Source organism: Fusarium flagelliforme (assembly GCF_020744385.1).
Source record: "Fusarium flagelliforme strain FIESC 12 MPI-CAGE-AA-0113 chromosome Unknown B0J16scaffold_2, whole genome shotgun sequence".
NCBI classification, from domain to species: domain Eukaryota; kingdom Fungi; phylum Ascomycota; class Sordariomycetes; order Hypocreales; family Nectriaceae; genus Fusarium; species Fusarium flagelliforme.
In genome coordinates, this window is record NW_025763504.1 from 2180223 (window position 1) to 2206659 (window position 26437).

General features: G+C 49.4%; 9 protein-coding genes across 9 annotated transcripts; 5 read left to right on the forward strand and 4 right to left on the reverse strand.

The window, feature by feature from the left end:
- Positions 1 to 1845: 1845 nt before the first annotated feature.
- B0J16DRAFT_333097 (uncharacterized protein) lies at positions 1846 to 4390 on the forward strand. Its single transcript, XM_046126783.1, has one exon. The coding sequence runs from the start codon at positions 1970 to 1972 to the stop codon at positions 3896 to 3898; it is 1929 nt and encodes a 642-aa protein (XP_045986352.1). The 5' UTR covers positions 1846 to 1969; the 3' UTR covers positions 3899 to 4390.
- A 497-nt stretch (positions 4391 to 4887) lies between these two features.
- On the reverse strand, positions 4888 to 6309 carry B0J16DRAFT_60269 (uncharacterized protein). Its single transcript, XM_046134146.1, has 2 exons — positions 5983 to 6309; positions 4888 to 5878 (listed from the first exon to the last, which is right to left on the reverse strand). Exons 1-2 carry the CDS (start codon positions 6052 to 6054, stop codon positions 4901 to 4903), a joined length of 1050 nt encoding a protein of 349 aa, XP_045986353.1. The 5' UTR covers positions 6055 to 6309; the 3' UTR covers positions 4888 to 4900.
- Positions 6310 to 7315: 1006 nt separating this feature from the next.
- Positions 7316 to 9176, forward strand: B0J16DRAFT_333100 (uncharacterized protein). Its single transcript, XM_046126784.1, has one exon. The coding sequence runs from the start codon at positions 7584 to 7586 to the stop codon at positions 7896 to 7898; it is 315 nt and encodes a 104-aa protein (XP_045986354.1). The 5' UTR covers positions 7316 to 7583; the 3' UTR covers positions 7899 to 9176.
- A 1347-nt stretch (positions 9177 to 10523) lies between these two features.
- On the forward strand, positions 10524 to 13129 carry B0J16DRAFT_261941 (putative peptidase family-domain-containing protein; the record flags this gene model as incomplete). The annotated part of the gene is made up of 4 exons (XM_046123287.1): positions 10524 to 10913; positions 11085 to 12807; positions 12856 to 12982; positions 13033 to 13129. The coding sequence occupies 4 exons, from the start codon at positions 10524 to 10526 to the stop codon at positions 13127 to 13129; spliced, it is 2337 nt and encodes a 778-aa protein (XP_045986355.1).
- Positions 13130 to 14225: 1096 nt separating this feature from the next.
- Positions 14226 to 15166, forward strand: B0J16DRAFT_380338 (uncharacterized protein; the record flags this gene model as incomplete). Its single annotated transcript, XM_046131063.1, has 4 exons — positions 14226 to 14298; positions 14372 to 14467; positions 14551 to 14744; positions 14798 to 15166. 4 exons carry the CDS (start codon positions 14226 to 14228, stop codon positions 15164 to 15166), a joined length of 732 nt encoding a protein of 243 aa, XP_045986356.1.
- A 2056-nt stretch (positions 15167 to 17222) lies between these two features.
- On the forward strand, positions 17223 to 20110 carry B0J16DRAFT_60291 (major facilitator superfamily-domain-containing protein). The gene has a single exon (XM_046134147.1). The coding sequence runs from the start codon at positions 17577 to 17579 to the stop codon at positions 19857 to 19859; it is 2283 nt and encodes a 760-aa protein (XP_045986357.1). The 5' UTR covers positions 17223 to 17576; the 3' UTR covers positions 19860 to 20110.
- B0J16DRAFT_60349 (uncharacterized protein) lies at positions 19918 to 20275 on the reverse strand. Its single transcript, XM_046134148.1, has one exon. The coding sequence runs from the start codon at positions 20187 to 20189 to the stop codon at positions 19977 to 19979; it is 213 nt and encodes a 70-aa protein (XP_045986358.1). The 5' UTR covers positions 20190 to 20275; the 3' UTR covers positions 19918 to 19976.
- An 86-nt stretch (positions 20276 to 20361) lies between these two features.
- Positions 20362 to 21236, reverse strand: B0J16DRAFT_353768 (Gar1/Naf1 RNA binding region-domain-containing protein; the record flags this gene model as incomplete). Its single annotated transcript, XM_046129331.1, has 3 exons — positions 20362 to 20906; positions 20964 to 21014; positions 21176 to 21236. 3 exons carry the CDS (start codon positions 21234 to 21236, stop codon positions 20362 to 20364), a joined length of 657 nt encoding a protein of 218 aa, XP_045986359.1.
- Positions 21237 to 21927: 691 nt separating this feature from the next.
- B0J16DRAFT_380341 (uncharacterized protein) lies at positions 21928 to 24743 on the reverse strand (the record flags this gene model as incomplete). The annotated part of the gene is made up of 2 exons (XM_046131064.1): positions 21928 to 23302; positions 23353 to 24743. 2 exons carry the CDS (start codon positions 24741 to 24743, stop codon positions 21928 to 21930), a joined length of 2766 nt encoding a protein of 921 aa, XP_045986360.1.
- Between the last annotated feature and the right edge of the window lie 1694 nt (positions 24744 to 26437).

Here is a 26437-nt window from a genome sequence, read left to right on the forward strand (position 1 = left end):
CTCAATCCTGGGAATATCCATGCTGGCACTGGTCATCTTCTGGCTCATCAGAAGACGCAAATTGCAGCGCCGCAGAAGTACCCTTCTCACGCCTCTCGGTATTCGTCCAGGTGCACCACCCGGCACACCTGGTAATCTGATGAAGTATGAAATCGATAATCAATCCCTGGGCCCAACACCCCGATCTGCCAAAGTCGCAGCCGCGATGAGTGCCAATGCCAAGAAGTTTAGTCAACGACTCCGGCAATCTATGAGTGACGCCTCCCATATCAACATGAGCCGCGGAAACTCTCAATTCGGCCATGAAGGCCAAGTCATGCCCACTCCACGTGCTCATAGCAGAGCAAGTTCAACCCCCCCTGGGCTACAGCAACAGAATGGATGGTGGTCTCAGGCCTTCGAAGATTCGATTGCCAGTGATGTCCCAGCTGCGGCTCCTCCTATGGCGCAACAGGGTTATGACGGAAGACGAACACCAAGTCCTAATCCTTTCTCCGACTACAACTCCGCCGTCGGGGGACCTTCTGCCACTGCCCGTGAATATTCCCATAGTGTCCCGCCCCATGGCTCAATGGTGCCGCAACCGCTTGAGCCTGCCCGGCCCTATGCAGCGAACGACCCTTTTGCTGACGGAGACTCGATCATGTCGCCAGAGCTTGCGCGGCAATCGCCGACGATATACGGAGGAGCTGTCGACCAACGGCGAAGCCCATCTATGTCGCGCAATCTTACCCCTCAATCAACGGGTGACAATATGAATCTCAGGCCACAAGAGGTCTGGCGGGGCAAGGTTCATTCAAACCCCTTTGATCTGGAGCTTGATAGTCGAGTGGTTCCCAGCATGTATGGCAACATTCAACAAGTGCCTCGCTACACTGTTGCCAGCTCTTTTTACAGTACCGCCAACAACAACAGCAACAATAACAACCGGTACACTACTAGACAGTCACGTGCTGACAGCTTCACTTCGAAATATACCAGCGGAGTGAGCTCGATCAGCGAGTGGCCTCCTGTACCCCCTCGGGTTCCCAGCATCTACGGCCGGTATGGGGACGACGGGACTGAATTCCCCGTTCCTCCCCAGCACTCCAGAAGTGACGACAACTCTTGGAGGCGCTGAGCTGGCCTTTCGATGTGAGAACTCGTCCCAGGAACACAGAAACAATTCGATTCGCTCCATCTCGGCGGAGGACCAGCATAGATAGGTTCTCTTGGAGGATGCATGGCCTGTTGTAAGGATGGAAGAAGATGATGAAAATTAGAAGATGGATAGATGGGTGTTGATGTTTGATGTCAGCGTTTATGCTTATGATACCACAGAACCGGGCTTTTCTCCTTCTTTCCCTTAGAAGAACGCACACCAAGATGGTTGTTGCTAGAGTCAAAATCAGAAAAGCTTGCTATGCTCCGCCGAGACTTTAGTTCTATAACCCTATTTAATAAAAATTGTGCTGTTCGTGTAACTTGCCACGTATGTGTGTGTGAATAGTTTATTGTAAGACAGAGTGGATTCTATGTATCCATGATATGAAGTTTAACTGTTCGTTGATCCGAGTTGGGTATATTGTACAGACAATCTGGATGTATCTAGGTTTTTATGAGGCTAAAAGGCTCTTCCAAATATCTGGCTAGATATAACTGTAACATCGAATATCTAATGCGACTAAGTAGCCCTTAGACTAAATGTAAAACACTATGCAGTGCTAGAGATCTGTTGAGCTCAAGGCGACTCAGAACGAGATGCTGTTATGGACCTTGACAACACACAGAACTTATACTTTGTGATGATGGTTAAGCTTTGGATGCTGTGTTTATGGGAAACTTATCTGAAATGACATTGCCATAAGAAAGGAAAATACTCTATCCACTTAGTTATGAATCTACTCTCCTCGGTATCCAAGCTATCCAAGAAACGACTGCGCAGTTATCATCACACAGTTCGTTTTCAAACAACGTTTCTTGTATCGACATGGATTCCCAGATGTCTCGGATTTTATTAGACGCTCCCCGGTTAGAGACTGCCCAGTTCCGCTCAGCATGGCCATGCCTCTGTCCACTACCGCTGGAGTTATACGATGATAATGAGCTCCCCAACTGGCTGCTAGAGATCTGTTCAAGCGTCTATCATGAATTTAACAGGAGTGTCTCGAGGCACCATATCACATACAGGGCCCATTATTTCCGCTGGTATATTGGACACTCTTCACTTCCCAGTGACCCTCACACGAATATTCCTACGCTTCTGATCGTCGGGGGCTGGAATAGCGATTCTAAATGGCAATGGCCACTGATCGTGCAAGACATGGCAACATGGCTGAATGGCCATCTTGAGGAGAATCAAAAGGCTCATCTTGAGATGAGGGCTCCTTACTTACACCAAACGGTATACATCTCTCACCCGCCTGCAAATATGCACCTGGAACAAGACTGGCCAAAGATTCGTGATTGCGTATACGAACGTCTTCAAGCTCACGAGGCCACACGATCGCATACGACGGCCATCACCCTGATGAAGCGAGGGTATTTGCAGAACCCATGGTCGAACCCTATCACGATATACATCTCTCTCGACCTTGGATCCAACGAGGCAGAATGGGAAGACGTTAGGAGGGACATAACAACTCGCCTCAAGGAGATAGAGTGGGGAAATCTCTTCGTCCATATGGAACACGGCCTTTGCAAGAGCTATATGCTCAGGAAGACGCCACCAATGGGCCTCGAAGGTCTTACCAAGACCGCGGGTGAAAGAGCACATTATAACCGCCAAGAGTACAGGGTCGAGATGAGACCTGGAGATGACATCGCCGCTACTTGGCGCTCGTCGGATGGCATACCTGCTGCGTGCGCAACGATGGGCTGTTGGATCGAATTCCAGCAAAGGTCCGATCCTGATAAATGGCACAAGGGCGCCTTGACGAACTACCAAGTCGCTAGACCAGCATTTAAAGGATACAATGCCTGTTTGGATACTACCTCGGGTCGATATGGTGATGGGAGAACCCTCACTAAGGCTCAATACGAGCGGATCAAGATATACCTTAGAGAAGTGCCGGCCACATGGAACAGCCATCTTGAAGAAGTCGATGAGCGAGGATTCCAGTTCAGGGATCGCGATAAGTGTTCAGCACTCATAGAAAGTACGTCTCGGCTGAAGCACGACTTTTCCATGAAGTGTCTCGAAGAAGATAGAACTGCCCACAAACGCGACCTGATTCTGGAACCGTTAGAACTGGCCGATCTTCTAGAGGCCATCGACGAGAAGAGAACCAGAAAAGCTGAGTTCTTCGAAACCCATCTCTCTGAGGTCCATCGAGTCCTTTTTTGTTCCGGCAACAGAATAGGCCGGAATAGAAACGCACTCGACTGGGCTGTACTGGGAATGGGTGCACGAAACGGCCAGAACATCCTTCACCCGGGCGCACTTCCACCAGGTCCTTCGGGCTTCTTGATCTGCCAATGTGGCAAAAGATCCTCCTGCTTTCAAGTCAACGGCGTCAAGCTCAAGGATCCGAGTCCAGGCTTGACAATACGGAGCATGGAACAAGGCACAAAGCTCTGGAAAGGCGGCAGCAGCACGGGCATTACACAAGGGACATTTGGCCGCTACCGGAGCTTGTGCCGAGTAGAAGGAAGAATGTCACTAGAGTGGCCTATCTTTGGAGGCGCCATTTGTTCCGTAGGCGGTGGCGGTTCAGATGAGTCTTTTGCAGATGCGGGAGATGGCGGTGCTGCGGTGTTTGATAGCGAGGGCAGAGTTGTCGGGTTGCTAACGAGAGGACAGAAAGCTTGGAGAGATGATAAAGGATATGCATTTGTCACGCCCATTGAGGATGTTTTTGAGGATATTATTGACTCTACAGAAGGCGATATCCAAGCTGTAAGGATCGCTGAAGATTGAGGGCAGGATAGGTTAGTAGTTAGGTAAACCATGACCAGATAATAGAGTCATGCCATGATAAGCTTGATATGCAGTCAGTAATGGACACCTTCTTTTTCAGTAGCATCCAATTCTTTACATTTTTGGTCGAGTACTTGTCTCCAAAGTACTCTTGAGCCACTCGTTAATCCACATCCCATCCGCGTCCATCCAACCAAATAACACGCTTTGTTCTAGTCGACTCATCCCTCGTGAACTCATGACATCAGACATGGAAACTTACTCTGCCAGAAACCTGTATTTGATTGGTTACATCTTAAAGAGTGAGTGTCCCAGGGCGCGAAACGGACACGTCTTTACTGCTGCGTGCTCTTTCGCGCGTAAATTGCCCGTCGGACGCGCGCTAAACACGACCTTGATCCTTGCTTATTGCAGAAAAAAGGTTTTTGCATGAGGTCAACTGCAGACGGGCCGTGATCATACGATCAATATTCACGGCCCAAGTCAAATCATAGTAAAATGTGAATAATAGTTTGGTTAAGTCGATAATAAAGTAGTATGTAATCACATTGTCCATAAGCCGTTCCGTCAATCCCATCTAGTAACCTCAGGTAAATTACCCCTTTTCTCCTGAACCGGCCCATAATGTAATAGTAATCTTCATTTTATCAAAGCTTCACCTCAACCGAGATGAATCAACTCAACCACCAAATATACCATCCTCCAGGTCTCCATACGGGGACACGGCCTCCTGCGGCCTCCTTGGGGATAAAAGACCGGTCTTCATGCCGTAGCCGCTTAGTCTATAACGCCGTCGCAAAAGTAGTGTAAAAACAGACATGTACAGTGAGCGTTTCTGTACGCCCCAGAAAGCTGGGGCAGGATCCAAACAGTATAATAAAAGTGAAAAGAAGATGCGTGCGCGGGTGTTGTCATGGTATCATGTACACGAGGAACTCGGATCCTGGTTCAACACCAATCCCATATCCATCAAGTAAACAAATCGAAACTCGACGACAACCACTAGTCGAACGTGAGTCGTCTTTGCGTTACGCTCACGGGTGTCCTAGTTGCCGTGAGTGAGACTGGTGTTTTGAATGTCTTTTGTGCTGGGCTGGGTGTGATGTTGACAAATTCGGCAAAGTCAAATGCTTGGCTAGGAGTGGTTGGGAACATGTTGCCCCCACCAGGTGTCATCATCATCGAAGAAGGCAGGTCCATCTTGTTGTTCTTCAGAGGAGGGGTTGAAGGAGGCTCCATTCGTGTTCTGGTTGAGGTTCTGACAGCTGGCGATGGTGAAGCCGCTAGGTAAAGAAGGAGATCTGCGCCTTCCTCGCCGGTCTTGCCGTTACCACCTGCACCGGCATCACCTTTGGTTCGCTTATTGAGAGATCGGGTACGCATGGGTGGTGTGCGTGGAGGAGATGATCGAATGTTGGTAGGGTTGAAAGAGTGAACAGGCAGAAGATCGTCATCATCATCGGAAGGGGCTGCAAAATTAGGTGATGTCAGGTCACGGCCCATCATACCCTGCTGATAAAAGGAGACGTCGGGACCGCCCGATGTGGTGAAGTGCTGTTGCCGCCGGGGCTTCAGAGGAGAAGATCGTGCAAGTGAATGCGAGTTCTTCCATACACCGTTGCTACCAAAGGATTTGTGTGCTGTAGGAGAGAGTCGGAATCGTTTGCTAGGGCTCGATGAAACATCATGAAATGTGGCGAGGTATGTGCGCTTGCGGTGACCGGTGCTGCCGTTGCTGGAGCCTATCGCATCCGAGAACAGGGGCGCTTTCATCGGAGAGCTCATGAGAGCTCGAGAAGGGTATGGGAGGTCGGATGCACTTGATGATGAGTCGGAGAGGACATCTGTAGGTTCGGCCAGGCGTTTTCTTCGCAGCTCCTCTTCGACTTTGGGCTCGATGGAGTCGAGTGTGAGATCTTCCCAGCCATGCTTGGTCTTGAACTTTGCGAGGGCGAGACGGTTCTGTAGACGACGTGCGATCTAGAAGTGGGGAACTGTCAGTCAAAGGTGGTTTTCAAGGAGAAGAGGATAGATTCGGCTCAGAATTGAAAATGAATTTGTCGACGGTAAAATAATCTGCTTACCTTGCTCACTTCTGCACGCTTAAGAACACTATCGACGACATCCTCTGGTTGTTTCTTCCACGGCGAAGACATTGTATGCTGCAGCACTTTGTGCACTTGCTGCTAGGGGCAACCGCCGTGAAAGGTGAAAGAAATTAAGTGGTCGAATCGATCGATGTGAGTAAAAAGGAGGTGATAAATAATTGGTGATACTCGAGGACAGGTTAGAAGACTCGTCGAGGAGAGTCAAGGTGCAAAAAATGGGTTCAAGGAGTGAATTGTGGTGAGTTGGTTGGTGGGTGGTGTTTGGATGAATGAATGAAGAATCAAAGTAAAGTTGGAGAGAAAGAGAAGCATCCAATGCAAATGCAATCTCGAGGGGCCGTTACAGTTAGGTACTGTACCTTTAGGAGCTGGAGCCTGCTAAACTTGGCTCAAGTGGGCCCCGCTAACTCTGCAGGTGCCCGTCATCAAGTAGCAGGTACTTTGACCTCTTCTGAAGCCACTTGCCCTGTGAGGGGCTCCGTGCTACTACGACCGGGTAACCATTAATGACTGTAGCAGTTAAGTTCCAAGGTACTAGTTTCCCCTCAAGCTGAGCTTCGGATCTGTAGTAAACAATGAACTTCTAGCCGCATTTCTTTGTTCGGTTAAGGACTTGATGATGTTTCTTTGTTCTTTATTATTGTTATGCAGCCTCATAATCTACTTACCTGGTGTCTTTGCATAGGTAAAGTCCGTGATGAGCATCCCCCTAATATCGAAGCACAAGCGAAAACTAAAGCTCTTCAACTGCAGTGGCTCAAATTTCAACATGCGAAAAAGCATCCATCACCAAAACATGAGACGACTCACGGTTCAATACGTCAACTAACCTCTCCCAGCATCCGGTCGCTGGGGTCACCAAGCAAAATCTGGTCACATTCCTCTGGAAACGAAACCCCCAGTTTGCTCACTAGACCCGATCTGCCCTGCAAGTTTTTAATTAGACATGTACACTCTACTTGAGTACTTTCAGAAAAAGTATTTATGCATGCACTTTGCACACTGATTTCAGCCAATCAGAAGCTTTGCAGTGATCCCTTCTCACTCGAGCTGACGCTGCTGGGCCAGCAATCGACCCAGTTGGCGTTTCCATTCCCAGCTGGAACGGAAGAGAGAGCTCCATCCAACCCAGGCTTCTGGTTCACAGGAGACAGATACGGAGACCAAGGCGAAGACCTGCGAAAGCCTTATCATCAGGCGCCTTTGATAGGCCTCTATCAGCACAAGCGAGATGCAGTCCCCTTTATTAGATCGAGCTACCGTTGAGATATACTCCGTACTCAGCTCATTTTACATCTGCTAGATTTATGCAAGGTTCCTGTATATTATTTTATTCTGCATTGTTAGCTTGATCTTTGTCCTTTGTTTTAACTCCATCCAACTCCTTGCTGGTCATTCTTCAGCGTGATTGGCCCCTGACCATTTTCAAGATTGACCAAAACTCGGTCTTGACCGACCACGATGCAAGGGATTGCCTGAGCAAATATCAGCTTGGCGATCAATCTACGGATACTGCACAGATATCGTCTCCCCTATCCTCTACAAGTTCAAATAGAAATAGGAGGTAGATCCCATGCATGATTTTCGCACAGCTCTCCATACTTCTAATTTCGCTAGCGAACGGTTCGCTCGCTGGTTCGGGTCTGATAGAAGAAATTGTCACCATTGATCAACTACCAGTTGCTCTATCCAATTCAGTTGAGTATTGGATTGAGTTATCTCCTTATCGATTACCTATGTATCGTGGTTCGGGCACATTCGTACTCAACTTCCTGATAATTGGAGCTCACATTCAGTCAAGGCTTGGATTATACTTGGCCAAATATTCGACCGGGTTATCCAAGTTTTGTTTTTTCTTCTTACATTGCCAGAAGGTGATATGTCTCCCATGATAATGGGAGCTTCCTATCTGAGCAGCACAGCTTGATCGATGATCCAGTCATTGGCCAATCAGCGACCGAACGACTCAGTCAACACCGAGGGCACCGACTAGGCAGTGATATGTAAGACGGACGATAACATTGGCATACAATCTCTGTGAGAGTTTGAGAGAGACACATCGTTGCTCAATTGGAAAGCGGGGAAACCGAACTATGATGCCCGTCAAATCCAGAAAAGGGACTTTGGCCTAAGAAGAATCGGAGACGGCGTCGTGCTCCCCGGTAAACGTGGAAGTTGTTGCTGTGTTGTCTTAGCAGTCTCAATGGTTTTGGTTCTATCTCTATTCGACCAGCGGTAGATGACGCACCAAAACAAAGGATGTCTTAGTTGTCCATAATAACTTTAGCATAGAGACATGGCTCTATGCCCACGTTTTGGGCGTAACATGAGGCGAGGCTCTTTGTCGTCAGCTGGTCATCATTCAGCATCGTATCCATCAGCTCACCCTCCTTGTAAAATACCCCTCAACGGTGCATTCTGCATACGTGGATCTTTTGCTTTGGGTTTAACAAAATATGCTCATTGTTGTTAGCATATGATGGTCAAAGTATGCTGTGCGCTTGTATTTTGTCATGATCTCCTCTTTGCTGCCGTGATGTGGGATGAAACCACCTTCGGACTTCAAACAGGATAATCTCGTGCATAGAAAGAAAAGTATCACCAATTTCTCCATGTCCGATTGGTGTTGCAGTGTATGGAGCCCTTGATGAGTGGTGCCTTGAATTGACTCGAGATCTGAAACGGGATGGCCATAGCTAGATTCGCACCATTTCAACCATGGAGGAAACCTTGAATTCCATCCACTCAGTCAGTACAGTAGGTTACTCGGGCTTGGGCTCGGACACATGCTAGAGACGTTGCGTCGCGTTGCAGTGCTAAGGTTGTGTGAGTTGGCGAGGTGCATGCGCTAACAAAGCAGCGCTTGTGCAAGGCCTTCGCAATCATGTCTGGCTCATGGCACCATCCATTCAAACTGGGCTTGTCCCCTGGAAGCCCACACCAGATTGCAGCATCTTTTCAAGCTTAACGTCGGATCTTGAATGGAAACGCAATTTCGTTGGATGGTCTACTATCGGCGCCGGCACGGGATGGTCCCGCCTAGACGCTGGACGTGACCAGGGGCTTGGTCTTCTTTATCTCGACGTCATCGATTGATGGGAGGGGGAGAGTTTTGATGGTTTCAAAACAATATCAGTGCTTTTTATAGTAGAGCGGCCATGAAGCATCACTCAATACCTGGCACGGCGAGAATTGACCGACTGTTGAATGCCGGCCACTATCGGCGGACGAAGCAGTCTCAATATACGAGTCGACTAATGGGCGGCGCTGGTTGGTGTTGGGCTTCCGCTTATTGCTCAGGATTGGGTTCCCGCTGGATGCGGATGCGGCTGGTCGAATTCAATATCAGAGCTCCACTGATATTTGCTGTTGTGCCTGGTTAGAGTCGAGAAACCCACCTTGGATCACGATCGCTCTTGACTCGGCAAATATTAAGTGCTTGGCTGCTTGGCCTCTACTGCACATAACGTCCTATACAAGGATTAGTCGTCTGGGCTAGGGATGTTTTTTTTTTTTGCAAGCGAATTGACCTACGGATATAGGATAGATAGGACAAAAGTGCTGTGCTCGGTGCCTTATCATTCCTCTCACAGGCAGTAGCTGAGACATGTCTGCAGCGAACCCAGACTCTTGAGGTCCTGTCTATTCGTGGGAGTTACCAGGCAGGTTGGGCAGGTGCTGTAGAGTCTAATCATCAGCCTCTGCAGTATTTCAAGTGAAGGCTATCAAGTGTTGGCAATGAATTGCAACGGCCGCAACCCACCAATTCAGCGGATCCTCCGGTCCAAGCTCCATCGGGTTGGCACGTTCTCGGCGGGAAAGAAGCACGCACCAGCCACTTTTACTTTTACAGTGAAGTCGTCTTCCAAACAGAACATCTTCCGTCATCTATAATCACCAGGGATAGGGAGGGATATATCCATCCACTACACTCATGTCCTCCAGGGGTTATTGAGGGCTAGTTTATCTTCCAAGGCAGTGGAAAAAAAGAACCCCCATGGCAAAGCGAGTGTAAGAGGGTGGATTTTGATTTGAATCTGTATTGTTTTATCTCTTGATATCCATCTTGGTGCACCTCTACTAATCCATATTCTTCCCTCTCCTTTTTTTCCCTTTCCTCTTTTCTGCACCTTCCAACCTTCTTTCTTCAAGGAAATTACCACGGCCTCTGCCTCTGCTACAATCTGCTAAGTTGGCGCTGCAGTGATCTGACAGCTTCCGTTCTCGTTACACCCCCCATCGGGATCTCACTCCACCACAATCTACATTTACCACCCCCATTCGTTCCTCTAAGCTTACAATACGAGCACTCTCCTCTTGATTCTCGACCCCAGTTCTTGGTTACTTCAAACTCAGTCTCTCGCTTTCGCTTTTGCGCTCTTTCTCTTGCCTTATCGCCTCTGCTCTGGATTGCTTGAGTGGTCTCTTGCTTTCCCCGCGACTTCTTTCTTTTCTTTTTTCTTGAATACAAATATCGACAATCATCTTGGACAAAGCAGGTCTTAGTCGCCGGCGACATGGCCCCTACCTTCCTCAACAGCCTTCGCCGCCGATCAAGGGCCAGTTTCCGTACCAATCGCTCTACAACAGACACTTCCAGTGATGGCGCTGCCTCCCAGGGAGAGTCACCTTCGAGTGGCTCCTTAACGCCGCCTTCAATCGATATCCAATCCGATCCTGCTCTGCATCTGCAAGTCAAAGATCAGAATCTGCAGCGTCGACAGTCTCACATCTCTCATAGCCAGAGTCAACAGCAAATTGTTCAACCGCGACCGCCGCTCACTGCCAACTCGAACCGCAACAGTGTCTCCGGCATGTCGGGCCTTGGGTCACCTGTTAACGGACGACAAGCCCTACCCACGTCACCATATGCCCCAAGATTGATCAATATCACTGAGAATGCATGGGTATGTCTTGGATGTTTTGCTTTTGAATTGCTCTGTGGCCATTTAACTTGGTGGCGCACATGCAGCTGCAAGCCATGTTATCAGGGGTTTATTGGCAGATATACCTCTGCCAAGACCCAGATAGCAATGACAACTCTATAAAACATGGCAATCAATGCTAACCATTGATAGGTCTACCAAAAGGTTCTTCTTGTTTACGGCACAATTGGAAACCCTGCCGAAAATGTTGTTGACGGAACTCTCAACGTCTGTCGCCTCGACGATAATTTCCCAGCGATCAGCTGGCCCGTCTGCAACTCGCAGTTCAAGGCATTGGTGTACTTGCAGCCAGGACCAAACAAGTTGCGCTTCGAGTTTTCAAGCCCCAAACTACCTAACAGCAACAGCTCGAACTCGATCCACGCCTCCTACCTCACCGTTCACATGCTCCCCGCCAACAATTCACCACCACTGCAGCTTGCCATCCTGGTTGCAAAGGATTCACCCGAGACCTTCGATGCGTCGCCCGCCCGAGCCGAAAAGGAGGGCAATGGATTGGGGACTGCCGTGAGGAAATTCAGGATGGCAGCATATCTGTGGCAAGCGTTCACTTCAGAACAGATGTGGAGGAACAAGCTCGGACGACGCGCATTCCGGTTTGATGAGGAATGGACAACAGGTTCGGCCAACTATCGCGATCAAGAGAACGGTACCATGCGCTCCGAGGCTAGAGTTCATATCATTCGCTCCGACAAAACTACTGCTGAGATCCGGGACCTTAACAAGGCACAACAAAACGACAAAGCTACTGACAAGGGCGCTCTGTACGGAATCGCCTCCGAGGCCGTCAAGAAGTACTTCAACCCGCTCCCTGGGCAAAAGCTCTATGTCTCGTGCCTACTATTGGACTCTCACTGGGATAAGGAAGCGAAGACTGTCACCGGCCATGCTGCACTTGGAGGTGGAGACGGCGATTTGCAGTTGGCAATCTTTGGGTCGCATTGTCTGCACAGCTACCCATCAACTTTTGAAGAAGTCGTTCCTGCTTTCACCGACTGTACTCCGACAGACACAAACCATGTGGCCAACGACTGCAACGAAGCAGGCAGTTCTTGGGAAGCCGCCAACATTGGCATTGGTGCGCATATGCATGAGACGGGACATCTATTTGGATGCCCACACCAAGAGAGCGGCATCATGCTACGAGACTATGTGGTGCTGAACCGCACTTTTGTAGCCCGCGAGGCCTATTGTACGAGAACAAAGTCCAAGGGGGGAGCTGCGCTATTGGCTGATGAATGCGGCTGGCATCGTCTTGACTGCTTGCGCTTCCGAGCCCATCCAGCTTTCCGTCTGCCCAACGATCCTCCCATGAACTCCGACGCTAGTGTTCAAGCCTTCCCTGTAGAGAATGGCAATGTTTTGGTTATGGCAGCCACGGGCATCTTTTTCGTCGAGATATACGCCGAGGGCGACGACGTCTGTCATGCGTGGATTGAGTATCCCGCTGAGCAGGGAACGCCGTCTCGACAAGTCACGCTTAGTGAGAGCGAGCTGCGAGGCAGATTGCCTGACAAGAAGAGAAAGGGTGCAATGAAGATTTCTGTCAAGTCATACGGCGGTGGATCAATTGATATTGACGACTACAAGAAGTTCGTGTCAAAAGAATCGCATGTCAAGCTCTCGAACGGAAAGAATGGTTACCGAAGCCAGAAGATGGGTAGCTCTAAGATGGACGGAACCCAACCTACGGAGGCTGTCTTTACCAGCGCTACCAAGCAAGATCGAATTCTTTCTCGTGTGGTGGTCTACCACGGACTGGCTGTCGATGGTATGGAGTTCGTTTACGACGATGACTCTAGGCAGTTGTTTGGTAAAAAAGGCGGAAAGGAAGGAGGTGATATCTTTGAGTTCGGTAAGTCTCCCAATGCAATTATGAGCGAGAAAGAATCTAACAATATAGATGTCCGCCGTGGTGAATATATTAGCGGGTTTGTCGTGCGGTCTGGTTTCTGGATTGATGGTATTCAAATTTTAACGAGCTTGGGTCGCAAGTCACCCATCTACGGCAATGCACATGGAGGCGATTCGTAAGTCTATCACCCATTCAGCGTGTCATTAACTTTGCTAACATGCTTAGACACACTTTGATACCCCCTCGAGGATACATAATCTGTGGTGTTTCTGGCTCATGCGGCCAGTGGCTTGATGGCTTTTCAGTTCTTATCACACGATGAACATGAAAAAAAGCCATTTTTACAACAGCTTTTGAACACAACAACTACAGGATAAGAGTCAACTGATGATGGAGAAGCATTAATTGGTAATCATAAAGTAAGGAAAGGCGGTATACGCCTTCCTCGCGTGCTAAAGCACGCTCACTTGTCTCAACGTGGCCAGGCAGCTGCCGCAAGTATTGTTCGGAACCTTTGTCTGAGTCCGGCGTTCGGTGTACTTTTTCTTTTTGTCTACCGCCTCAAAAGAGGTCGCACACGTACATACAAGCTTGCATATCAGTTAGTGGGAGACGTATACGCATTATACCATGAACAGGAGCGGGCCTGAATCAATACCGCAGAAGATATCAGAAGTTGAAATCGAGTCTAAGACCCAGTGCGTTATCGAATCGTGATGTTGTACATAGTGACATGTTCTTGTACAACTCTCCATTAAGTGTCCCTTACACAAATCGACCTGACGTTGAAGAGCGTCTGTACGAATACGATGGGACCTATGTAAATCTTGCTTGCATGTGATGATACACCAGATGGGTTTTGTAAGGTAGTCAGTGAGTTTCGAACAACATTCGATATAAGACCTTCCTATGTCTACTCATTCAGCGGTCTGGTTCATTATGTGAGTGTGACCTACGAATGCCATTCTTAATCACTACATGTGACAATATTAGTACAATATCTGTAGAATCAATGGTTGGTTGGATGGAAACATTGAGCTATCGATCACGTGCAGAGCACTAACGCTAGCGCCCACAATGACGGCATCCACCCAAGCAAGGAAAGAAGTTGGATGTCCCGCCGCGAAAGAGCAACCGCGACGCTAATCCTCAACGTCAACCGCTTCTGGGAAAACCTGCTCTTCTTCCTCTTTCAAACTTCACTCAACAACCAGAGACGTGGTAGAATTTTGAGCTTACGCAGCATCATTCGACCCAGTAAAGATAGTTCTCCTGCGCTATCAAGATATTTTCTTTTGTCTGTTAAAAGACACCGCTTACTTCCGACTTGAAGCTGCTTGCGACGGCAATACCCCTCTCCGAACTCGATTGTCTGTATCGCTTTAGCTCGACCGAACTTTGTATCATATCGCATCAAGATGTCCAGAAGGAGCAACACCATGTCAGGTTCCAACGGGAACACCAAGGACGTTATGTCCTCCAACAGCCCTGGTGAGATTTAGCCTTGCGATGAGATACCCAAAGCAAGCGTATGACCCTGAAGCTAACATCGTTGTTCGTACAGCCATTGACAAGCAAAAGACCCTTCTGTCTGCTGATGTCGGACACTTCTCCCTCGTGCGAGCCATGCACCTTGCCGACTTGATCACTCTCATGAACGGTATATACACCTGAGCTAGGGACAACAGCGCCTTGATGTGCGCCGCCTCCCAGATTGGATCATTTAGCTGACTCTCATCTCAGGCGCATGCGGTGTCATGTCAATCTTCTCCTCCCTACGATACGCACTCGGCGATCCTAAGGATTTTGATAACCTCTGGCTCGCTCTCTTCTTCCTGCCCTTCGGTCTCTTCTTCGACTTCTTCGATGGCAAGGTGGCTCGATGGAGGAAGAAGAGCAGTCTCATGGGCCAGGAGCTGGATTCCCTTGCTGACCTGGTACGTTCCTTTGCTTTCTTCGTCCCGATTTTGAGTCCTAACCTAAGAACTAGATCTCGTTCGGTGTCGCCCCCGCTATGGTCGCCTTCACCCTTGGTTTCCGATCCGTCGCCGACACTCTCGGTCTTACCTTCTTCGTTCTTTGTGGTCTCACCCGTCTCGCTCGCTTCAACGTCACTGTTTCCGTCTTGCCCAAGGATGAGACCGGCAAGAGCAAGTACTTCGAGGGAACTCCTATTCCTACTTCGCTCGGTATGGATGCTGTCATGGCCTACTGGCTGTCTCAGCGCTGGGTTCACGACAACCTTCCCCTCGGTGTCTGGTTCCAGGGCTCCGCTCTCGAGTTTCACCCTGCCGTTCTCCTGTTCATGATTCACGGCTGCCTCATGACCAGCAAGACCATCCGCATCCCCAAGCCTTAAAGGTTTCATCAGAAAGCCATGTAAGATGGTATAAAGATGGGGCATGGCGGCATCAAGCTGAGCGGAGTAACGGACGTGGCCTGGATATAGGGATTTGCGTTGCTATTTCCGGAGATGTGAGGTTGGGCCGGGGGGGTTACGGGAGTCAAGAGAAGAAAACAGAACATATGAATTGGTTGCAGCGCATACGGGCGACTTGTTCATTTGTGCTTGGTAGTCTTGGTTAGGGAACGATTCACGCAGTTCATTGATACAATGGTAGTTCATGATACCCATACATTCCTTATCTTCTTTTCTAAGTTCCTTTGTGAAGGCAGTATCTCCACTTGACTGGCTCGATACCTGTATTAAAGTAGGTGAGTCTTGGCAAGATTTGTATCAATCTATGGGGAACGATGTCATTGTCAGGGCGATTGGAATCCACCTCGACTAACAACCAGGACACAGAAGCATATTGATAAAGTAACTTAGGCATACTTAGGAACTTAAGCTTAGGGTAGACTGTTCTAATCTTTATGACACCCCTAACTAAGTCTCGATGTTTCTTTAACCCACCTGCCACTACACTCTCGAAGATCGCTTATCAGACCAATTGCCGAGACATGGCAACTTTCAAAATACATTGTCGGTGAGCATTTGACCGCTTACTGACTGTTCTTGCCAGCAATTGCGAGGATTTTGAGGCAGTGATCTCGCTAAAGAGTGATAGTGGATGTCGTTAATCCTCCCGGATGTGCAGATGAATCCTTCTTATCCGTACATGACAGAAAATTGCTGGCATTTCTTTACTAAACTAAACCATGGAAGAGTCACGCTCTTTGAAGGCCAAGTGATGTAGTTGATCAAAAAAGCGACACGAGATCAAGAGAAACACCAAAAATAGGATCAGACGTGATGTTTACGTCGAACTTGAGGCTCTGCCAACAGTGGATCGACGAGGCATGACGAGGCTTGGCAGCCGATTTCCCGATATTAGAAACCGGGCACACGATATGACGCGCAAGACGTTGAAAAATTGAAGGAATAGTTGAGAGAAGAAGAGAACTGGATTTTGGGTCTCACTAAAGATTGACTTTAAAGGAAACTGAAGCGTTGAATCTTTATCTACACCAACCTGATATAAACCAATCAACAACGTCAACGCAGTAGGTTGAGTGTGAAACATGCAGTAGGCATAACTTGAAGAACCATAGAAGGTCTCCAGGGTAAGACATGGGTCGCAATGTATTGAGGCTGTGCCAGAGGATGAGACGTGAAGTAGACGCTAGTAAACGTTAGAGCGATGACGGGTGGCTGTGCGTTGGTGATAGACATGGGTTGGCAAGGACCAGAAACTTTGTATGTACAGTTGATCATGATCATCATTTGAAGCGTGAAGAATACTACCCAATTGGGCATCAGGTTACACTTATGATGAAGACGATGATGCCTATTGTTTATCTGGTGGTTGCTTGAGAGAACGAGAGCGACAACATGGGAAGGAGCACATGTTTGCCTCTTGCCTCCTTCCACGCCAAGATCTACTTCTTTTTGGTGTTGGTTGCAGCCGCTTTCGCCTGCCCCTGCCTTCACCTCTCATCTTACACTACCTTAGACTACTGTATCACCAACACCAACGGCTTCTTTTCACCAACATCACTAACACAATAACGATCCACGAACCAACCAAACGTCCGAACTATTCCCTTAAGCGCCACCGCTGAAGCATCACCGACTTTGCAAACACAACATTGATTTAGTTTACACAGTCTAGGCTCTAGCACTCTGCCCAACGTCTTGTAGGACAGGCAATGTGATACTCTTCTAGAGCACTAGTAAACAATTGGAGAGCAGATCCATACCCACTATAGAGGCAAAACTATCTTTTTTCACTTTGACATGATCGAAGGATTCTATTTCTGGATCGCAACCATGATCCTTTCCCACCCTCATCTCGGTTCCAAGTGTCAACCCCAACCCAAACTAGGACAAGCCATGAAGGCTCCCAGGTCCTGATCCTCCGGACCCTGGGTTTTGGTCCGAGCCTCTGTTGGGAAGCCTACCTTAGCTGTGGGGACGAGTCAGCCCTGACGGCTTAGATGAGCTTCCATGAGCCAATATTCCTTCCCACTTACACCTTGGACAAGGGTGGTATACCCGCCGTGTAAGCTGCGAACGCAGCCGCAATCCTCTATCGACATATTACCCCAAGTGTCCCTGACCATGTCGCATCTGTTTATTTTCTGGAATATTTCTTCTTGATCGCTCACTGATTCAGCAATGGTGCTTACCGTGACGCCTTGATCTAATGACTTATTTTCTACTTCTTTTCTACGGAACTCGCTCGCTAGAATAATCGATATCAACGAGGACATGAGGGGCGATCATTGCTAACACTGACTCTGCTTACCGCGTTCTCACCAATTTCGCAATGGAACCCTTACGGAGCGTATCACGACAAGACTCTGAGAAGTCCGAGGCTCGTCGACAGACCAATCGCTCCAATGCTGCCATTCAGCATGTCACGGATACTATGATTGCTGTTACCGAATCTTTCCGCCACCATTATCACCAACATCATGGTGGTTACTCTCCAGCAGCACCGGCTCCCACTTATATGAACCTCAACTCTTATTCCCAATCACGCAACTATGCCCACTCCAACAATCGTTCCAATTCTCAATCCCACTCTCACGGTCGAAGTCCGTCGACCGTGAGTGAAGTATCCCAGGGTCTGCTTGATATGGACATAGTGAGCCAGATGACTGCATCGGATGTTTCACCCGTTTCTCCTCAAAGCAACTACACGCCTGCGATGCTTATGCCAGGACGACCTCGAAATGCCGAAACCGACACTCTTCTAGATCGAGAACTAGAGCCAGAGATGGTTGAGACTTCTGCTCAAATACCCGAAGACTTTATTCGACTTGCGACACCAGATCTGCCGCCACGATTGGACACACCTCATACACCACCTCCCCGTTTAAGCGTACCTCTAAATTTCGCCGACAATCAACACCATGTACCTCCAGCCTTAAACACAAATCCATCTCCAGCGAACTTTTCGGTCAACCATGGCGGACTTGTCGAAGCTGCTAGACGTTTCGAAACTTTTAGATCAACGACACAGCATCATCAATACATGGCTCTCAGACCTGACCTGGGTACAAGAACGCTGCCGTTGGGTACAGTTACTCATATCCGTGCAGGCTCTGACCCAGAACCATCAGCACCTGCTGGCCCGGGCTTGCGTAGGAAACCTCTGAACGAAGGGGCCAGGCAGATTGTATTCAACCATCCCTGTAATGAAAGCCTCTTCGTCGCTTTCATATGCATGGCTCAGCTCTTGACATATGCCAGTCTTGCGCAGACATTGACGTCGGCACGGCAGATTGGCGAATCATTCTTCAAACCAGAGCGTACAGCACATCTTGCTTGGTTTACTTCAGCATATATGCTGAGTTATGGGGCAACAACTCTTTTGGGGAACCGAATCGGAAACGTTTGTGGTCAGAGGCATGTATTCATCGCTGGATACTTTTGGTTTGCGTTCTGGAGTCTCCTGACTGGGCTGAGCGTGTACGTGCAGACAGGTGGTGCTGCCTTCTTCTGTGTCTGTCGTGCAATGCAAGGTATTGGTCCAGCCCTCATCATCCCCAATGGTTACGGGATGTTGCTGAGGGCATATCCGCCTGGACCTCGAAAGATGCTTGTCATGGGCTTGTTCGATGCCTCTGTCCCCTGCGGGTTCGTCATCGGCTCTGTCATGACAGGACTTTTTGCCAACTATGCATCATGGCCATGGGCTTTCTACTGCTTAGCTGCGGTTTGCACTGCTCTAGGTATTTCAAGCATGCTTGTAGTCCCTACAAAAAGAGTTTTGGTTCATGATTTCGAAGGCAACCTGTGGAAACGTCTCGATGTCTTAGGTTTCGTAGCTGGCGTCTCTGCATTGGTTCTTTTTGCTGTTGGTTGGAACCAAGCACCTATCTCTGGATGGGATGCGCCCGAAACATACATCTTGATCTTTGCAGGTTTATTGATTCTGCCGCTGTTCCGTTTCTTGGAATCCCAAGCCAGTCATCCATTGGTACCCTTCAAGCAGATTGACATAACTGCTTGCATTACTCTTGGCTTTGTGACTGCCGCCTCAGCAGCATTTGGGATCTGGGTCTGGTACTTCGCGCAGTTTGTCGAAGTTCTAAGAGGATGGGGACCTCTGCTCACGAGCGCTGGTCTTGTTCCGATACTGGTCATTGGTGCTGTTGTTAGCTTTGCTTGCTGGCCCTTTACAAACCGCGACTTCACCGCCCAGCTTGCTATGGTAAGTTCGTCGGTAGCAATCTTGGTTAGTTCAGCTTTGATGGCTACGGCTCCAGCTCAACAGGAGTATTGGGCAAATTCGTTTGTCAGTGCTATCTTCATGGGCGTTGGTATGGTTTTGATTATCCCTTCTGCATCGACAGTGCTCGGGCGAGATGTTCCCGAAGGACAGCTTGGACTTGCGAGCAGCCTTACCAACACAGCGGCAGCATTTGCTTTCTCTGTTGGACTCGGCATGGCAGGTGCCGTGGAAATGGGAAAGCGAAACAACAGGAACCCTTTGGGGGGATGTCGCGATGCACAGTATTTTGGTCTGGGCCTTGGAGGGCTGGCCTTCATCTTGGCCTTTGGCCTACTTTGCGCAGCATTGCTCCGGCGGCGCAGGGATTGATTTCAATGAATTTTTTTGCTTGGCGTTGAAGGAGCTGAAGCGTTTGCGAGCCTACTTATACCCATCCATCCGCGTGGATATGACTTTACATAACCCTTTCTTCATGTACATATACCATCACAACAAACATGTAAATAAATTTAAAAGGTTGCCCGTTCTTTTTGTTTTCTCTCTTGTCTTTGTTGAATCCTCTAGTGTTTGTAAATACAAACTCCAATGCCGTACCGTACGAACATCGTAGGATTGGGGATATAGAGCCAGCGTAGGGAAAACCAAATCAAGCAAAGCACTTTGGAAAATCAGAACCATCCAACGCCAGAGAAAATACATGTCAATCCCTTTCTTTCCATCTCCTAAATCCCGAAGTTTTTATTCTTCGTCGACCTCGCCTTCGGTCAAGCGGCTTTCGTGGGTCGCGTTGTACTACAGTAGCAGTTTAAGGCGTCGACTTCGTTCTCCTCGGTAGCAGAAGTGATCCGTAGTCGTCATCGTCGTTAGAAGATTATCGGCCACCGCGGCTGAAACCACCACGTCCACGACCGCCGCCGAAGCCGCCGCCGCCACCACCTCGTGAGAAACCGCCGCTGCCACCGCGACCACCTCCACGGCCGCCGAAACCGCTTCCACCACGGCCACCACCTCGCGAGAAGCCGCCGCTGCCACCGCGACCACCACCGAAACCACCACGGCCGCCACCACGAGCGCCGAAGCCACCGCGTCCACCGCGGGCACCACCACGACCACCGCCGGCGCGCTTGGGCTTGGGAGCACCAGGCGGGGGCTTAGGCTTGGGGAGGAACTTGTCGAGGGGCAGGAGCTTCTCGGAGCCGATGTAGAACTTGTCGCCCTCCTTGAAAGAGGTGGCCTGGATGCCCTCGGTGGGCTTGATGGTGAAGAAGACCTGGTTGATGGGGCCGAGGACCTCGTCGACCTTGCCGACAGCTGTCTTGTTCTCGAGGAAGATCTGGGCGTTGAAGTGGGGGACCTTGGGGTTGATGGACTCGCAGACCATCTCACCCTCGCAAGCGTGCATGAACTTGCCCATTTCTAAGAAGTGTTAGCCGGCGACACAGAGAATAGAGGAGATATGATGATGGAGCATACCAAGGATCTGAGCAGGAGGGCCCATGTCTCGCTGCTGGAAGCCACCGCGGCCTGTGAGTTGGTTAGTACTTGATCTTGTGAATGCGAACACCCATCTTGGCAGCTATCCATCGCAGTTCTCAACCTCAATTATCCTCCTCTTGAACGTTTCATCTCTTCAAGTAACCACTAATTCCAGATGCAACTGCCAGATTAAAGAGGAAAAAACGTACCACCGCCACGGCCTCCAAATCCACTACCGCCGCGTCCTCGCGAACCTCCTCGGAAAGACATGATGATGAAGAATGATCGAGTTTGCGCTCAGTCGCCAATTGGTATAAATTTTAGAGATCAAGGATTCGCGATTCGACCGCTCGTTGTCTTTTGTTTCGTTCTGCCCGTAGCTGGGAGTTTTGGTCGTTTCGTCGAGATTTGGTCGTCCGCGTAGGTCGATGCTCTAACTTTTTTTTTTCCCGAGTGAAATTTTGCAAAGAGAGTGTCCACCGAAGGTCTGGCGGGAGCTAGCTTAGAGCACGCCGATTGGTCGGTCGATAATGGAACGGAAAATGTTTCGACCGGCATCGTGCAGGCGAAATATGGGGCGACATAGTTGAGAAAATTCACATCAGCAATCACTACTTTCATTCGCACTTGAAGTGCTTAATTTATTTTGACTCATGCTGTGCTCATTTAAAGGCAATACTTTTCAATCAATTGCAGGCAGACTATAGATATCTTGAAAGTCGATACAAGTGAGACGCAAATACAAAACCAAGCGAGGGATATAAATAACCATGACCATGACCATACCACCTGAACTGCCCACTGAAGCCAACGCCTCCCTGTAATAACCTTTGCCTCTGTCCGCTGACTACCGCTTGCATATTCTCCGACCCAACTCTTCCTGCTGATTCATCCACAACCGCTCAAGGAAATAACATCAAGTTCATAAAGGAAAAGAGGACTCGATCAACCATAATCTTGTTTATGCCGCGTAACTGCTCTTGGGGTAACCGCCGGGGATGTGCAAGTTTGAGATGGTGTTAGTACTCTCGGATCGGTTGTTAACCGACGGTCGAATGGGCATAGGTGTCTCATCTTCATCATCTGTCTGAAGCAAAATCGAGTCGCGCTCTGTGTATACCGATTCAGCCTTTAGAGCCGATGGCTGAGTCTCGTGAGTTGCGCCACCATCAAGTCTGGGGAAGCCCTCTCCCACCGTCGTCAGTGTGTAGTGGTTGACTTTGGCACCACCGTTGGGATTGCCGTTAGTATGCCCGTGGTTTGACTCTTGATCATAGGAAGGCTGTGGCTCGTATGAGGGCTGTTGGTAGTTTGATGCCTGATGATCATTTCCACCCATGGTGTATCCGCCATACGGCTCCTCTCGTGGTTCCATGTTATAGTTGTTCGGCTGCGTATTGTAGTGGCGCGGTTCGTTGTTGGCAAAGTTTTCGTTGCGCTCATTCTTACCCTGAGGAATCATAACCGGAACAAAGTTTTGATTACGGTTCTGGTCAACGTAGTCCGACAGTTGAACAGGTTGCTGCTGCTGTTGTGGTTCATACTGTGACTGATACTGCTGCTGCTGCTGCTGCTGGTTGAACGAAGTCGGACCAGGAGACTGGTTAACTGGTTCGCTAGTATAAGGGTTAACGCCGTCGTAATGAGCCTTTTGACTCGCGATAGCGGCGTGCGAGGGCATTTCATCCATGGGTGTCTGGTGAACAGTACCATAGCCCTGGTTATCGTCCCGAGTCTGCTCGGATTCTCCAGCGGCTGGACCAGAAAGACCACCCGTAACGATTGGAGGTACGACGGGGTCCTTGTTGTCCTGGAAGCCAGAGCTTACACTAGAAGGCGAATGAGGGGCCTGTAAGCCACGTTGTGCATTGACTTGGAGATCAGATGGGAACCGCCCACCTGCTTGAGATCGCCGGGGGGTCGCGTCATGTTGCCTTGGTCCCGGGTTGATAAATGATTCGGTATCGGCCGTGAAAGGTTCCTCGTCTTCGTCGTCGACCAGTCCATCGCTACTAACTGATCGTCGGGAAGATCGGCTCAGGCTTCTCGAATGGCTGCGCACGAATTGGCTTCGCTCCTCGGCTGTCTTCTCCGTAAGGGCCTTGATATCCTCGTACCAAGCCATCATGGTATCGTGGCTCTCGGCACGGAATACCCAGGTATGCCCACGGTGCATACCACCTGTTTGGCGACCCTTGAGGATGAACTTGTTCGAGGAACCTCCTTCGTTCGAGTGGGATCCTACTTTCTGTTCTGGAAGATAAAGTGACATAATGGGGGCTTGTGCTTTATCCGCGGTCTTGAACTCGTGGAGATGTGTAGCAGAAAGTACATACCTATTGTCAGAGTCAGTTTCGTTCGTCGTTGAGTGCGGATATAGACTTACCAGCCGGCTGTGTAGCTCTTTAGGTACTTGCTCTTGCGCTCCAACAGTCCGGCTCGGATCTCCTGGGCCGCCTCGTGGTCTTGTCCGGGGTAGTGAATCTGGTCCGATGTTCTGAGCGGAATGCTCGGGTCCACGAACTTGTCATCGTGGGTCACAAAATGCATCCATTCGTGGTCCTTGGGCATGGCAATAGGACCGTCTCGCAGTTCGCCAATAAGGTTGTAAGAGTTGTCCGCTTCCCGCTTGAGGATACCGGCATAAGCATTGTAGGCCTTTTGGATCTCTCCTACGACGATTGCCTCAAGCTCCCGACCGGAGTTTTCCAGGTTGAGATAGGCCTGGTGTAGGTAGTTTTCCTCATCCAATTGACGCTCAACTTGACGGTCAACGGCCAGGCGCAGCAAGTACGGATCTTGCTTGCCAGTCGTCGAAGACTCATCCAACTCATTTCGCCCCAAGATGTCACTGAGGGTTTTGACGGCCTTGCGAGTGTGATCCATCTCCTTGTCGACCGAGTTCTTGAAATCTCCTGAAAGGTTTTTGATTTCCTTGATCTTCTGTTGAAGGTCACTTCGCAAGCCAGTGAGCGCAAGAATCACATCCTCCTCAATTTCCTTGGCCTTGTTGGCCTCAAGAATAGCGTTCTTGTTGTAGACCCGAAGGAATTGGAGAGCGTCATCAATACCAGCTGACTGAAGGAAGCCAGGCGGGGTGGTGATATTGTTGGAGACGTTGGCGAGCTTGAGGAGAGACTTGGATCGGTGCTCATAATGGGTTTGGATTTCGCGAAAGTATGCGATTAAATCTTTCAGCACCTTTCTCCAGTTCTGGAATCGGTTTGAGAGTGTGTCAGTCGGGTTACCTGAGGTAGGAACCGGACAGTAGAAGGCACTATGCCCCTCATCATGATCCGAAGCGGACTGCAGAGCTAGACTCTTGACGCTACCAGCTCTCATGCTGCGACGGCTGCCACTGCGTTTCAAACTTCCATTTCGGCGCACCGAATTCTTCTTCTTGAGCGTGTTTTGTCGACCTGGAAGCTGCTGGTCATCGCCGCTAACGTAGCTGTGTACAGAGTTGCTGCGCTGCATGTTTGCGCCGTTGGTAGTGTGATCAAATAGTAAAGAAGTTCCTCGCTGTGCTGCACCCCATTCCTCGGTAAAACGACCAGGCTGTCGCGATTGCGGTTGCGGTGCGTGGATCGAATTCGAGATATGGTATTCGTCGTCGTACTGAGGATTTGAGTATGGATGTGTGTTGGCAGCAGTAGCACTCTGGTGAGGAGCTGATGGAGATTCTGTGTAGGAATCTTGCTCGTGCGAGTATGGATAAGATGATTGTTGAGGAAAAGACGAAGATTGAGATTGAGAGTGAGAAGTAGGTTGATCCATGGCGGAGGTGGCGTTGTTATTGCTCCTGCAGGACGGTATGGTACGGCACTGCGAATGAGCAGTCTAAGCTACGGTAATGGACTGTGCGAGACTAGAGAGACAGAAACGACGGAATGGACCAGACCACAGGGCGATGAGGGACCTGAGACGGAAGCGAAGGACGAGATGAACCTGGAAACTAGAACCTAAACCAGACAGTTAGTGATCAGTAGTGATTGATGGCGCCGAGTGGAGGGGTGGATTGGCGGGTTGATGGGCGAGTGTGCTGTGCTTGAGATTGGATGAGCATTGAGCAATTCAGAAAACCAGGGTGTTAGACTCGCGGGATGATGGTGTTGACGCAATGGGCGCACAACTGACCGGTGGCAGATGTGACGCTAACCGAAACTAGAGGCCCGTTCGAGTGAGACTAGCGCCTCTTTCTCCAGCGGAGGAACCTTTCTGAGACAAATGATGATGGTGAATCGACGACAGGCGTATCTTGGCTCTCTGGTTTCTGTTTCTGTTTCGCTTGGTTTGGTTTGGTTTGGTTTGTAGTACTGGAAGCAGCTGGAGCGATACTGCAGGGAGAGAGCTTCTAGGTGGAGTCGGGAAGTGAGAATCAGCGGGTAATAGACTGAAGATCAAGGGTTCTGCTTGTGTTCCACAATGGAGGAGATAGATGACAGTCCGTTTGTTTGAAGCACCTCCAGAACGTGGAACAGTCGGCACAGCTTCAATTGCGTTGTACCTATAAAAAGAGCAAACGTGGTTGCAATGCGTAAGTACGACCTAGTTTCCTGAGTCAACGAATCTTGAAAGTTGGCTTCAGGCACGGTCAGGTTTCGCTCGTGATTAATGTTTAGTGATATTGGTTTGTGGTGTTTGTTATGATGGATGATGCAGTCGATGGACTGAACTTGGAGAAGGGGGGTGTTTAGTTTCTGTGGTCGCCTTGCACGCCAAGAGCTTGCAGGCACTTACACCAGATGAGCCGACAAGTGGTACTTGCTCGGTACTTATTGAGCTTGGCAAAGGATGCCCTGAAACGCCCATCAACTTCCACTGCACGAACTTAGCATAAGTACTCATAAGTCTTTCACAGCTGCTTTCAGCCAGTTTTACTAGCGTCTTTCCCCACCTTGACCGACGCTCGACGGACATAAATGACGTAGCTAGGCGCCACTCAAAGGGTCCATTCTCTTGGTTTTTCTGGTGATGCCTTCAACCTAAAGCTAAAGCTGCAGCCCAACGACGATCGTCATTAATATCTAAGCTCTACCCAATCTCATGCACGGCCAATCCCCTTCACGTGTTTGTCCTTGATCCTTGGCTTTGGCGGATTTATCCACTGCCGCGACTTTGAAGCTGAGATCTTCTCGGCATCGCCGCCTCCCGGATCTGCAGCTTGTTGTTTCGGTGTTTCGCCCAGATTTCGACGACTTGTTTAGAGTGAGAGGCCTCGCAGCAGCACAAGAGTTTGATTGCCGATAACAAAAAGGAGATTGCTTTTGTGAGATCTACAAATATCTATCCCAATTCCTCGTCCGACACTTACTGGTTGCAATTTACAATATTAATTGACTCTCCAAATTGAGGTATCTCTCCGCATTGAATGTGGATCCTGTACATATGCTCGTCTCAGAGTCCATGGAACCAGATCTAAATTGATCTGGAGTTCTGGACTGCACAGGCCGGATCCCGGCTCGGCACTG